The 13,087-nt window shown below is 46.8% G+C and overlaps 1 protein-coding gene across 2 annotated transcripts; it reads left to right on the plus strand.

The window, feature by feature from the left end:
- The first annotated feature begins 253 nt into the window (after positions 1–253).
- On the plus strand, positions 254–11,915 carry LOC122481863 (small cysteine and glycine repeat-containing protein 7-like). 2 transcript variants are annotated; one of them, XM_043578047.1, is made up of 3 exons: positions 254–578; positions 6,590–6,703; positions 10,408–11,915. In XM_043578047.1, exon 3 carries the CDS (start codon positions 11,180–11,182, stop codon positions 11,531–11,533), a length of 354 nt encoding a protein of 117 aa, XP_043433982.1. In that variant the 5' UTR covers positions 254–578; positions 6,590–6,703; positions 10,408–11,179; the 3' UTR covers positions 11,534–11,915. The 2 variants fall into 2 exon arrangements, with proteins under 2 accessions (XP_043433982.1, XP_043433981.1); XM_043578046.1 differs by lacking the exon at positions 6,590–6,703.
- The last annotated feature ends 1,172 nt before the right edge of the window (positions 11,916–13,087 follow it).

Consider the following 13,087-nt stretch of genomic DNA (forward strand, 5'->3'; position numbering starts at 1 on the left):
CCTAACCCAGGCTTCGGGTGGGGTGCCAGGGTCACAGAAAAGCTCATGGACGAAGCAACACTTAGACCAAGTCCAGAAAGGTTAAGGCAACCTCTGGGAAGAGGGCGTGTCAGGGGACAGGGCGGGGCTGGGGTCTATTTCAGGCAGAGGCACCTAACTGTGTGCAAAGGTCAGAGGTGAGAGGCAGCGTGACGAACGGGGGCAGCCCGAGTTCGGTGTGGCTGCAGAGTGGAGGGTGACGGTGTCACGTGAGGAGACGGGGCTGGAGAGGTGAGCAAAGTCCGGACCAGGAAAAACATTGCACAAATGGGCGGACATTGTGTTCCACACTGTGCAAGATTCTTTGGAGGATTTCAGTGGACGAGTGATATACTTTGGAGAAAATACCAGTCTGGCAGCACAGGGAGAATGGGCGGAGGGAGGGGCAGAAACCCAGACAAGAAGCTGCTGTGGTGATCTGGGCACTGATGATGGCGGCTGGACCTGCCATACAATGGGACATTCGAGAAACATTTCGAGGTTGAGTGGAGAAGCAAATGGACTCAAGAATCCAAGAGTGGGGGCTCCAGCCTGGACAGGTGGGTGGACACTAGATATGGCAGGTGAACTAACCAGGGCAGGTGGGGAAGCCAGGGAAACGGGTCATTTCATCACCCATGGAGTCAACGATATCGATGGTGGCCGCTGACATTTCTAGCAAGCCTCCTCCCATGTGGTCCACACGACAATCTAAGAGGCAGGTATGAAAATCATCCCCACTGTATACGTAGGAAATCAGGGTTGTGAGGGGAGTCTCTCGGCCTCTGTATGGCGGAGCCTGGATCAAATCCAGTCAGCTGGCTGCCACGCTGGCTTTCTCAGCTCCCAGACGGTGCTGTAGAGCAGGTGTGCAGGTGGGAACCAGCTTTGCCCATCTTGGTGGCCTTGTAGAACCTGGCATGGCGTTCATGGTGGAGGCCTTTCTCCTGGAGTGATTAGAATTGAAAAGCTGCTCCAGGGGCAATGGGGTCTTAAGTCGTTTGTACTCGTCTGACCACACGTATCTTCCCTCCTGCCACAGTCTTTAATAGGGGAGGGTACACCATATTTGTGTTGGTAGGTTTGTGGAGGCATTGAAAGAACGAGTCGGTACTAAACCGTGTTAAATGCTTGTGTAGTAAGCTGCGGGGTTGGGACGAGGGGAGGCCGAGTCGGGCAAGTGCGGTGCCCAGCCCTCTGTTTTGGTAAAATGTCGTTATGGTTTTCATCAGGGACTTCTTGCACCTACTTTGATTTTTTTTTTTTTAAATATTGCATTAAAAATATCGCGATGAGTTCAGGTTTTGGGTGCCACCTTACATTTTCACCCCAGGTGGGTGCCTCATTCACCCCACATTAGCCTTGGGAAGGAGCGTTACACGGATCCAAACATTCCCCACTTACTCTACCGCTGTTATTTCTATGCAGATACAAAAATAGATTTTCGACATGGAACAGTATTCATTTGTTGGAAAGAAATACCACCTTAAATTGGTTATTCGCAGACTGTGACTAGGCGCCCGTGATCCCAAAGACTGGTAAATAAACAGGAAAGCCATCCCAGTTCTGGCGATGGGAACAAGACAGGTTCCACGGAGGAGGGAAGTCAGTTGCAAAAGCTCAGAGAAGGGTGTGGCTTATTTGAGCGGGACAGAGAGCAAAAGAGGCCACCCTCGTACCCCACTGCAGCTCGTCGGGGTATCAGGTCAAAAACAGTTTGCCTGTACTCAGAACTCCTTTTGGACTGAGCATGCTGCATAATCCAGACCAGGGTTTGGCAAACTTTTCCGTCAAGGACCGGATGAATGTCACATGATCTCTGTCGCAATGACTCAATTTAGCCACTGTGACTGGAAACTACCATAGACAACACTTAAATGTGTGAGTGGCTTTGTTCCAATAAAACCTCGTTTACAAAGATAGGTGGCAGGCCAAAAGTGGGCCTTAGCGTGTTGACCCCTGATCTAGACGCTGAACTTTGAAGACAGGAAGTGCAGGGTTGCGGCGTGGTTGAGAGGGCTGGCTCTGGGATCAGGCTGCCTGTGCCGCTGTCCTGACTCCAGTTTCTTTGTGGCCTTAAGACAATTAACGTTCCAGTGTCTTACTTTTTCTTCATCTGTAAACTGGGAGCATGGACAGTATATTCTTTGGAAGGTTATTGCAAGAATCAAGGCAGATAAAATACTTAGAATTATTTCTGGAATATTAAAAGAGCTGAAAAAAAAAATAGGGGTGGGTGGGTGGCTCAGTCGGTTAAACGACCGACTGTTGATTTTGGCTCAGGTCATGGTCTCACGGTTCATGGGATCAAGCCCCGCATCGGGTTCCACACTGGGCGTGGAGCCTGCTTCAGATTCTCTCTCACTTTCTCTCTTTCTCTCTCTGCCCTTCCCCTGCTCATGCACATACACACACCCTCTGTCTCTCTCTCAAAATAAATACACATTTAATTATTAAAAAAAAATTTTAACGTTTATTTATTATTGAGAGACAGAGAGACAGTGCATGAGCGGGGGGTTGGGGGCGCGGGGCAGAGAGAGGAGGAGACACAGAATCCGAAGCAGGCTCCAGGCTCCGAGCTGCCAGCACAGAGCCCGATGCGGGGCTTGAACTCACGGAGTGTGACCTGAGCTGAAGTCGGACGCTCAACCGACTGAGCCACCCAGGCGCCCCGAACTGTAGTCGCTTCTAAGACATAAGCCCATTGTGTTCATTAGTGAATGTATTATGACGAACAAGAATTTTAATAAGACGTTTGCATTTGAGATCCTTGAATTTTTAATGCGGATGGAATTTCCTACCTAGAGTCATCTCATTGGTCTCTCTATAGGTTTTCGTCTTTAATTTATCCTACAAGCTGCTGCCAGGTACGTGCTCCTAAAATACCATTTCTAGGGGCGCCTGGGTGGCTCAGTCGGTTGGGCGTCCGACTTTGGCTCAGGTCACGATCTCTCGGTCCATGAGGTCGAGCCCCGCGTCGGGCTCTGGGCTGATGGCTCGGAGCCTGGAGCCTGTTTCCGATTCTGTGTCTCCCTCTCTCTCTGCCCCTCCCCCGTTCATGCTCTGTCTCTCTCTGTCCCCAAAATGAATAAATGTTAAAAAAAAAAATTAAAAAAAAATACCATTTCTACATGCCACATAATTCGCTTGCAAAAGAAACATCGAAGTCTCTCTGACCTACAGTTCAGACTTAGTTTCAACTTGTATTTGCAGCCTGAATACCTACTAATTCTCTGGAATAAACTTTCCACTATAGGCACATGTGCTTTCTTTTCTGCCTCCTGGAGAAGTCTTGTATTTTCCCTTACGACGTGCAGCCCACCTCGAAATACTCACGTTGGCTAACATTTATGAGGTCTGTCCCAAGCTCTATTCTAAGCGTTTCTGTGTATGATCGTATTTACAGTCCTATGGTATAGGGATTATTATTTTCATCAGGAAATTGAGGTATAGAAAAATCAGGTCCCACCGCTGGAGGTGGAGGGAGGAAGCAGCTCATGCAGGATGGCCCCAGACTGTACCCCCACCCGCTGCTCCTTCCTCCTCTCTACCTGTTCCCATCTGGTTTCCCATTCAAGACTCAGTTTGAGCTCTGCCTGCTTCATAAAGCTTTCCTACTTTCTCTGTGTGATTGGATTTAATTAGCCCCTCCTTGGAACTCTTGCAAGGCTTAATATTCCCTTGGAACTTAATCAGCCCATACTCGGAGTCCACTCTTATTAGGCTATTATTTAAATCTTCTTTGTTCCTCAGTTTACCCAGTTATTTCTTCTCATCTCTCTGATCAGCTGGAGTTACTTAGACGTACATTTCCTTGTGCTGCCCACGTGGCCTGGCACGTAAAATGGGTTCAACAAATGTTTGTTAACTTGGCTTTTGCTCAAGGGTTTATCATCCCAGGTAGAACTATAAGCAGGAAGTTAATTGATAGATGCGCTGAATGGTACCCTCTGTTTACAACAGCCACGCCTGGTTATTTTTAACTGGCATGCTTATGCATTTGAGCCAGGCTTTAGGCAAGAATTTGTGCTACTGACTAATGGGTCACACATTTGAATGCTCTCTGGTTTCCAATGACCAGGCTGTACTGCTGGGGAGTTGGGATTATTGTATCTCCCAACAGGGTGAAGCTGAGCGGACGTTCCCATATCTAAGGTAATCTGAATGCGGTCACACTTTGAGATCTGATCATTGTCCGATGTTATTTTTTCCAGCTTTGGCACAAATTCAAGAGAAGCAAAGAACCCATTCGATGGTATCTGTGTAGGAGTCTAGTCTTTGGCTAACTGTAGGGATTCCTGTACTCTTTTACAGTGGAAAGCATTGTTAAGATTAAATATTATGGTGATCTTGGTGTGCTCTGAGTCCTTATTTCTTTAGTCTCTGTCCTTTCCCAGCTTAACTAATTTTTTCCATCATCCCTTGGGCCCTGGGGAGTATCCCTAAAAGACATCCCCTTGCCACATCCAGTGACATCCATTCTTAAATCTAGGGTGGCAGGCACAACTTTTCTGTCCTTTAGGAGGGAAAGAGGAACACCTTTTTACATAATGTAAAGGTCTCCTATCCTTTCACTAACAAAAAATAAGGGAAACACAGTTAAATGTTCAAGATAAAAACAAATCATTTAATTTCCTTTATAGACATTAAGTAACGTCATGCGGTGCTAATCCCTCCCATGTCAGCCCATTTAAGAGCAGAGCTTCTGAATGACAATTTCAACTCCATCATGATCCTGTCAATATCTTCTTTATTATTTGGATATCTTGTTTGAAAGATGGCCTGGAAAGTGGGTGATGGGGGCCCCAATGAAGAATTTCTCTAAACTTTTTCACCTTGACGTTCCACAAATACACTTGGAGCACATGTACCATATGCAGAAACTTACATATTCACCTAATGGTGGGGAGAATTGATACAAAAACAGGGAGCAATAGCAAGTATATGAAGGGGAAGGAATAGAGTTGACTAGCTCATTAAGCTAGAAGAAGTAGTTGGAAAGCCATATGGGTCACCACAAATATTTATCAGTTCTGCTTCCATGATGTCACGTACATTTAGGCAATGACAGTCCCATCTGAGCCTCAGCTCTATTGGTCTGGGGATTCTGACATGTCTGGTTTGGTCTTGAGAAATGGGGAGGTGGGTCTGCCAGGGGTCACTTGGGATGAAGACTGAGGCACATCCTAACAAAAGCAAAAGCAAGTAAAGTCGTTTTAAGGGACAAGAGCCAGGCGATGGGGTTAATTCCTGTGACCAATGACCCAATTACTAAAGGTCTTTTGAGTGGTTCATGTCGTGGACCTATAGAAGTTGAATCTCATGATGGACTTGGGCAATGAGAAACACTTTCTGTGAGGCCCGGTGGGTCCAGGGTGTGGTACAAGGTGGGGGAAGACATTTTCTCCATTGCAGCAGAGGGACATCAGGGCAAGATGATGTTGGTACAGATGTGGCCAGGAAGGTTGGCCATGGTAGTTACTACGAGACAGTGTGATGGCTGGTGGCAGTGTGGGCTCCATCATGGTATGGCTTTGGCTTAGGACCTTCACCCCTCAAGCAGTACCTGCAGCAGGTGGGATCCACCATGTGCCTTCGTGGTTTTTCCTGCCCCCCGGGTCTCGGACTTGCATCACTGCAGGCCCTGGGGGACTGGCCAGGGGAGAAAAGGGCCCTCTTCCAGGGCCGCTGAGTGTGCTACATTCTTGAGCCCACTGATACCTTGTGGGGATCCCAGGATGATGGTTGTTGGGGCAGGATGTTGCTGGACTCTGAAGAGGGGTGAGAGGACCTACATAATACATAATGATGAGCAACATTCAGTTAATCAACCGATCAGTACATTCAACAATATTTACTGACCACTTACCAAGCGACTACGTAGCAAATCTAGTAAAACACCATGTGTTACTGTTAATGTGATGCTGTTTTCTCTACTGTAATGGGGCTCCTCTCGGGAATGTTCCATGCCCTGCTTACCATTTGTTCCTTCCCTCTCTTCCCCAGTCTCTAGACTGCTGAGGCTCTCAGGCTAAGACTGTTGCAAAAGCCTTTTGACTCATCCCTTTTTCAATTAAAAAAAAAAATTTTTTTTTTAAGTTTACTTATTTATTTTGAGAAAGAGCACAAGCAGGGGAGGGGCAGAGAGAAAGAGAGGCAGAATCCCCAGCAGGCTCTGCACCATCAGCACAGAACCCGCTGTGGGGCTCAAACTCACAAACTGTGAGATCATGACCTGAGCCATGATCAAGAGTCAGAGGCTTAACTGACTGAGCCACCCAAGTGCCCCTAACTGGTCTCTATTTTTGGTCTCGCCTTCTCACGTCCTGGTTCTGTCGTCCGTCCCCTTCCAGAACCCGGAATCCTAGTTCTCACTGACTCCACACCTCTCATGCCTCTTTACCAGAGCACAGGTGTCCCCTGCTCTCTGGAAGCGGAGCGTTCCTATGAACACTTTCGAAAACCAAAGTGGCGGAAAGTGGTGAGTCAATTACCATTAACTTACACGGAGCAAATGCTGAGCGTTCCCAGAACCCCAAATCACCTCTCTTTGGCTTTTTTGCAACCTTAGGACACAGCTTGCCGACAGATGCACAAAATCAATGGGGACAAATCACAGATACTCAGAGACGCAGTTCAAAGGTCTGGAGGCCGGGCCGGATGCGGAGACACGGAGTTGCTGAGGGTGCATCCCGAGAAGGAGCTGGGTGGGGGCGGGGGAGGGGGCTGCTCTTCTGCTCAGGGGCAGTGCTTCCGCTACAAATGCTGAACGCTACTGCGGCCTTTATTGTAAAAGTGAACAACCTCTTGAGATTTCTTTCCGTTAGCGAAAACAGCAGGTCCTAACGTAGGTCTTTGTAAAAGCAAAGTAGCCTAACTACTGAAGGCCTGAGCTTTCGAAACGCGGGGGACACCTGAACCCAAGGATTTCTACCCTTACCTCTACCTATGTTCCCAGGCTCGGCTCTCAGTGTCCTCAGCCCTCCCTGCTCCCCCTGGGTCCCACCTTGTAAGTGCCAGCTGCAGGCCTATGGTGGGCGCTGCCTGGATCGCCCCTCACATTTTCCCATCTCCCATCCTTACTGAAGGTCTTATATGGGAAGGAAGACTTTCCCGCGATAGAGGGTCCCTATCAGTCTTCCCAATTCCTTTTCTCCTACGTAAACTCAGAATCAACTTCTTCTTTTAAACAAATGTTTATTCATTTTGAGAAAAAATGAGAGAGAGTGTGCGCATGAGAGCAGGAGGGGCAGAGAGAGAGAGAGAGAGACAGAATCCCAAGCTATCAGCGCAGAGCCCAACATGGAGCTCGAGCCCACAAACTGCGGGATCATGACCTGAGCCGAAATCAAGAGTCAAACACTTAACCGACTGAGCCACCCAGGCGCCCCCAGAATCAACTCCTTTTTTTCTATAGCTCTGAGAAAGTCAGTGGACAGGGTTATTCTGGTTCTTGTCCATGCATTGGAATTTTTTGCATGGATTCATCTTGCAGATGTCAGTTACTTCGTTGTAAGACAAGGATAATTCAACAACTATTTATTAAATTGTGTACGCTGCTTCCCCCCAAGTTTACTCGATGGAAATCTTAATGTGCCTGAAAACAGAAGTTCAGGGGCCCTTTCAGATAAGAACAGATGAATCTTGAAGGTCAGAGCACTGGGAAGAAATGTGTGTGAGCTGAAGGCACAGAGGAAATGCTTGCTCACTGGGTAGTTATTTAAGCAATTGCATTGCTCTGTCTTTATCCTGGCACAAGAAAGAACAACTACTAAAAATCCACAGGGCATGATCACATTCCAACAAAAAAGTAGCAGCCAGAAATGAATCAGCTATTTTACACAGTGGTTATCTTAGGACTGTAGTGACTGAAGTCAGGTAGGTGCAGGCATGATTTACAGGTCTGTGCAACGGAGAGCCCCAAACCACTTCCCTGTCTTTCTGTTCTGAAAAGCAGGACACAGTTGCATTTACAAAGAAGTCATCTTTAAGACTTTAAAAAAATTCAACTGTAATTAACCTACGGTGTGACGTTAGTTTCAGGTGTACAATGTAGGGATTCCACACTTCCTTACCTTACTCAGTGCTCATCATGGGTGAACTCTTAATCCCCTTCACCCGTTTCACCCAATCGTCCACCCACCTCCCCTCTTGGTAACCATCTGCTTGTTCTGTGTAGTTAAGAGTCTGGGTTTTTTTGCTTGTCTCTTTTTTTAATTTGTTTGTTTGCTGTGCTCCTTAAATTCCACATATGAGTGAGATCACACGGTATTCGTCTTTCTCTGACTTATTTCACTTCGCATTACACCCTCTCGATCCATCCATGTTGTTGCAGATGGCAAGATTTCATTCTTTTCTGTGGCTGAATAATATTCCATTGTAGATAGATGCCACATCTTCTTTATCCGTTCATCTATCGATGGACCCTTGGGTGGCTTCTCTTGGCTATTGTAAGTAATGCTGCAGTAGCCATAGGACTGCATGTATCTTTCTGAATTGGTGTTTTTGTAACTTCTTGGGGAAATACCCAGGAATGGGATTACTGAGTCATATGGTAAATTCTATTTTTAATTTTTTAAGGAATGTCCAATCTGTTTTCCACAGTGGCTGCACCAGTTTGCATTCCCACCAGTAGTGCACTAGGATTCCTTTTGCTCCGTACCCTTGCCAACACCTGTCATTTCTTGTGTTTTTTATTTTAGCCATTCTGACCAGTGTGAGGTGATTGCCCCTTGTAATTTTGAGTTTCATTTCCCTGATGATGAGTGATGTTGAGCATCTTTTCATGTGTCTGCTGGCCATCTCTACATCTTCTTTGGAAAATTGTCTGTTCATGTCCACTGACCATATATTAATTGCATCGTTGTCTTTTGGGTGTTGACTTGTATACGTTCTTTATATATTTTGCATATTAACCTCTTATTGGATGCATCATTTGCAAATAACCTCTCCTATTCATCTTGTGGTTTTGTTGATGCTTGTTGTCACCGTGCAAAAGCTTTTTACTTTGATATAGTTGCAATAATTAATTTTGCTTTTATTTTCTTTGCCAAAAGAGACATATCTGGAAAAATATTTCTTTTTTAAAAAATGCTTATTTATTTATTTTTGAGAGAGAGAGAGAGAGTGAGTGAGTGTGGGGAAGGGCAGAGAGAGAAAGAGGGAGAGAGAATCCCAAGCAGTCTCCACATTATCAGTGCAGAGCCTGACCCAGGACTTGATCCCATGAACTGTGAGATCATGACTTTAGCTGAAATCAAGAGTTGGTCACTTAACCGACTGAGCCACCCAGGCACTTCTGGAAAAATATTTCTGTGGCTGATGTCAAAGAGATTACTGCCTATGTTTTTGTTTTGTTTTTGTTTTTTGTTTGTTTGTTTGTTTTTTTCCTAGGACTTTTATGGTTTCAGGTCTCACATATAGGTCTTTCATTTTGAGTTTACTTTTGTATATGGTGTAAGAAAGTGGTCCAATTTCATTCTTTTGCATGTAACTGCCCAGTTTTCCCAACACGATTTGCTGAAGAGACTGTCTGCTTCCTGTCGTATAGTCTTGCCTCTTTTGTTATAGACTAATTGACCATAAAAGCTTGGGTTTATTTCTGGACTCTTCATTTTGTTCTACTGATCTATGTACTTCTTTTTGGCCAGTACCATACTGTTTTGATTACTATAGCTTTGTAGTACACCTTGAAAACTGGGATTGTGATACATCAAGTCTTGCTTTTTTTTTTTTTTTTTCAAAATTGCTTTGGCTATTCAGGGTCTTTTTCGGTTGCGTAGAAATTTAGGATTATTTGTGCTAGTTCTGTGAAAAATGCTGTTGGTATTTTGATAGGGATTGCATTGCATGTGCAGATTGCTTTGGGTAGTATTTTATTTTATTTTAACAATGTTGGTTCTTCCAACTCATGAACATAGACTATCTTTCCATTTACTTGTGTCGTCTTTAATTTCTTTCACCAAAGTTTTATAGTTTTCAGAGTACAGGTCATTTACCTCCTTAATTAAGTTTTAAGGCTTCTTTAACAGCAACTAAAAAGTAACCTGAAGTGTATCCTGTGTTAAAGGCCCGGTTCATAACATTATTCCAAGCTCCTTTGACTCAGGCTCATTCAGGGGGCTGACAGGACACCTGGGCTTGCCTCATTTGTGTGCCACTCGGACTGTCCCAGGATGGCCGGTAAAAGCAGTTTCATATTCTGCAATAGTCGACAGAACCTGACCTGCAGACTGTGCCGATTGCCTTCACTATTTACCCTTAACTGGAAAGAGTGATCTGAATACGGATGGCCGAATGGAAGCAACCAGTTCAAGGGAGCAGTCCATGGCGGGCTGATCCACGATCACTAGGAACTGAGCCTAGAGGTTTGTTTTTCTCTTTTAATAGGCGGATGATAGCAGAAGCCTGCTCAAGTCTGGCACATGGCTTGGGAATGTTGTGCTCAGGATGTGCTTCTATCGTCTGGCAGAATGTGAAGGACGCTCTGTAATAACCCCTGATAACACTGGATCCCTTCTCCTTGGAACCACAGTCCCCTCCTAACTGATGTTACAGGATGAAGAAACACCCAAGGAACTCTGCCTTGGGAGGACGAAATAATATGACCTGGGATCACCTTTCCCTTTGAATCTCAAAATGTCCTCTTCTGTCTAAAAGGATGCTTCACCACTTCACAAATGGTAATAAATGGTGCAAGAATGAAAAAAAAATCTTTGACCTGGGCTGATAGGACCAAGAAATGTGAAACATACCCAAGGGAAACTCTGACCCACTTAGACTTCTACCAGAAAAAAAATTGCCCCAAATCCTCCAAAACCACCCCCCCCACCCCCAGCAAACAAACAAAAAAACCCAGGATTTCATAGTTACTTCCTGTCTTATTTTAAACAGGGCCTTAAAAAGACAAGTAAAAGATAAATTTAGCAAGGTTTACAAGTCAGAAGGACCCATTAAGGAAGTGCACAAAAGGCCATGTGAGGTTCTGCTATGGATATTTGCATCAACAACAACAACAACAGGGAAGTGGCCTTGAGTCCTGGGTCAGGACTCTCCCCCAGGGTTGGTATATAAGCCCCTCCCCCAGCAGGAGGCGGCACCAGACCTCCCTCACCTCCCGAGTCTCCCTCCTCCTCTCTCCCGAGTCCTCTCTACCGACACCATGGGGTGCTGTGGCTGCGGAAGTTGCGGTGGCTGCGGCGGCGGCTGCGGCGGCTGCAGTAGTGGCTGCGGTGGCTGCGGCGGTGGCTGCGGCGGTGGCTGTGGTGGCTGCGGCGGCGGCTGCGGCAGCTGCACCACCTGCAGGTGCTACCGGGTGGGCTGCTGCTCCAGCTGCTGTCCCTGCTGCTGCGGCTGCTGCGGGGGCTGCTGCAGCGTCCCCGTGGTCTGCTGCTGCCGCCGCTCGTGTGGCTGCGGCTCGTGTGGCTGCGGCTCGTGTGGCTGCGGGAAGGGCTGCTGCCAGCAGAAGTGCTGTTGTCAGCAGAAGTGCTGTTGCAAGAAGCAGTGCTGCAGCTAGGCGGGCAGCCTGGCATCTGGGCACGTGCTTCGAGCGACCCTGCTGTAGGTAAGACGTCCCCCTCCCTCCCGGCCTGCTCCTCACTTTTCAGTCACCAGCATGACCGGAACCTTACCCCCAATCCATCGGAATCCCCCGCTCCTGTAGTTTCTGTCATCCCATCTGCGTGTAATAAACACCAACCAAAGTAATAAATGTGTAGTCTCCTCTGTCAATCGCATTCGAATCTCGCCCTGGACAAAAATGAATCGGGATAGCTAATGTTCTCCCTTCTCGAAACGCCTTTGACTTTGTGTTTATTTATGTCCTGGTTTTGCCACTGCATTTGCCATCTCTGTAAATGCAAAGCAACTGTCCTAATAAATTAGGCTGAACCCGCCTCGAAGATCCATTTCTTTTTTTCTTCCCAGCCTCTAAACCGTCGATCCCTGGGGGAAAATGCATTTCAACCTCAACAGATGAGGCAGATAGTACCTATGTGAAGACAGCGATGAACCAAAGCTAAATTGTTTGCAACACATATAGATGGATTAGTGAATGGTCAACCCACTGTGGGTTTCTCAAGAAGCAGGGAACTCAGGGGCACATCCTCTGTCTTAACAGCTGAATGTCATAGAGGAAACTCTTCCCAAATCTCTCCCTTGATAGAGTCTTAGCAACAGAAGACGGACTGCATGGACATCCATACACATACCTTCCATAGTCATCCAATCACTTAGGGGCATGGTCAAAACTTTTGAGGCTTATCGCTTATGACGGTCACTTTTTGCTCCTAGAGTCTTCTTCTACTGCACGTCCATCCTGATTGTTATGGCCTCGTTGCTGAGAATTACCCCAAAAGGCAACATAAATGGAAGCCTCGGGTTTTTTGCATCTCTTTGCCCGTTAGCTCTGTGGTCCGTGAGTGCTTCCCATTCAGCCATCGCCCGGCTAAGCATCCATACCCTCCTGTGCATCCCTTCCAGAAGTTTCTGCCGGATCCAAGGCAGACGCCACGGAAGGCTGTCTGTCAGCCACCGCAAACTACAGAGTCAGCCTTCAGATGTAAGGTCAGAAGAGGAGGTTTAGATTCAACATAATCAAAATGGGCAACTTCCATCCCACACCTCCAGCTCTGTCCGAAGGAGTCCGCACCACACACACAATAAAATGTGTCCCGCAAACCCCCTTCTGTTAATTTCCCATAGTGCTCCCTCCTGGTTCTTTTCTGTGTAGAAAAGATCAGATTCTTGATCCATCGTGGTTGGTTTAGCAGTGGGCTGAGAGAGAAAGGAGGCAGGGGACTCCCGGCTGGGTCTGGCGGTGGGGCTGGGGCTGAGGGAAGCCAAGCTCCTGGGGTCTGTCTCCCAGGAGAAGGGCATTCTTGCTCCAACACCACAAGTCCACGTGGGGTATTTCCTTGCCATTCTAAGTAGAGCCTGACAAAGACAGATGCTTAAATAGGCTGAAGTGACCAAATGCAATGAAATCACAAAAGGAAACAGGAATTGAGTAACCATGTAAAGTAAGACGCCCAAAGGGAGCCCCTGAAAAGATAGTCTTCCTTCCCCCTGG

This window comes from Prionailurus bengalensis, chromosome C1 (assembly GCF_016509475.1).
Source record: "Prionailurus bengalensis isolate Pbe53 chromosome C1, Fcat_Pben_1.1_paternal_pri, whole genome shotgun sequence".
NCBI lineage: Eukaryota > Metazoa > Chordata > Mammalia > Carnivora > Felidae > Prionailurus > Prionailurus bengalensis.

Bases quoted from the DNA above. Each gene is read 5' to 3' on its own strand.
- LOC122481863 (XM_043578047.1), top strand. From the start codon at position 11,180: ATGGGGTGCTGTGGCTGCGGAAGTTGCGGTGGCTGCGGCGGCGGCTGC.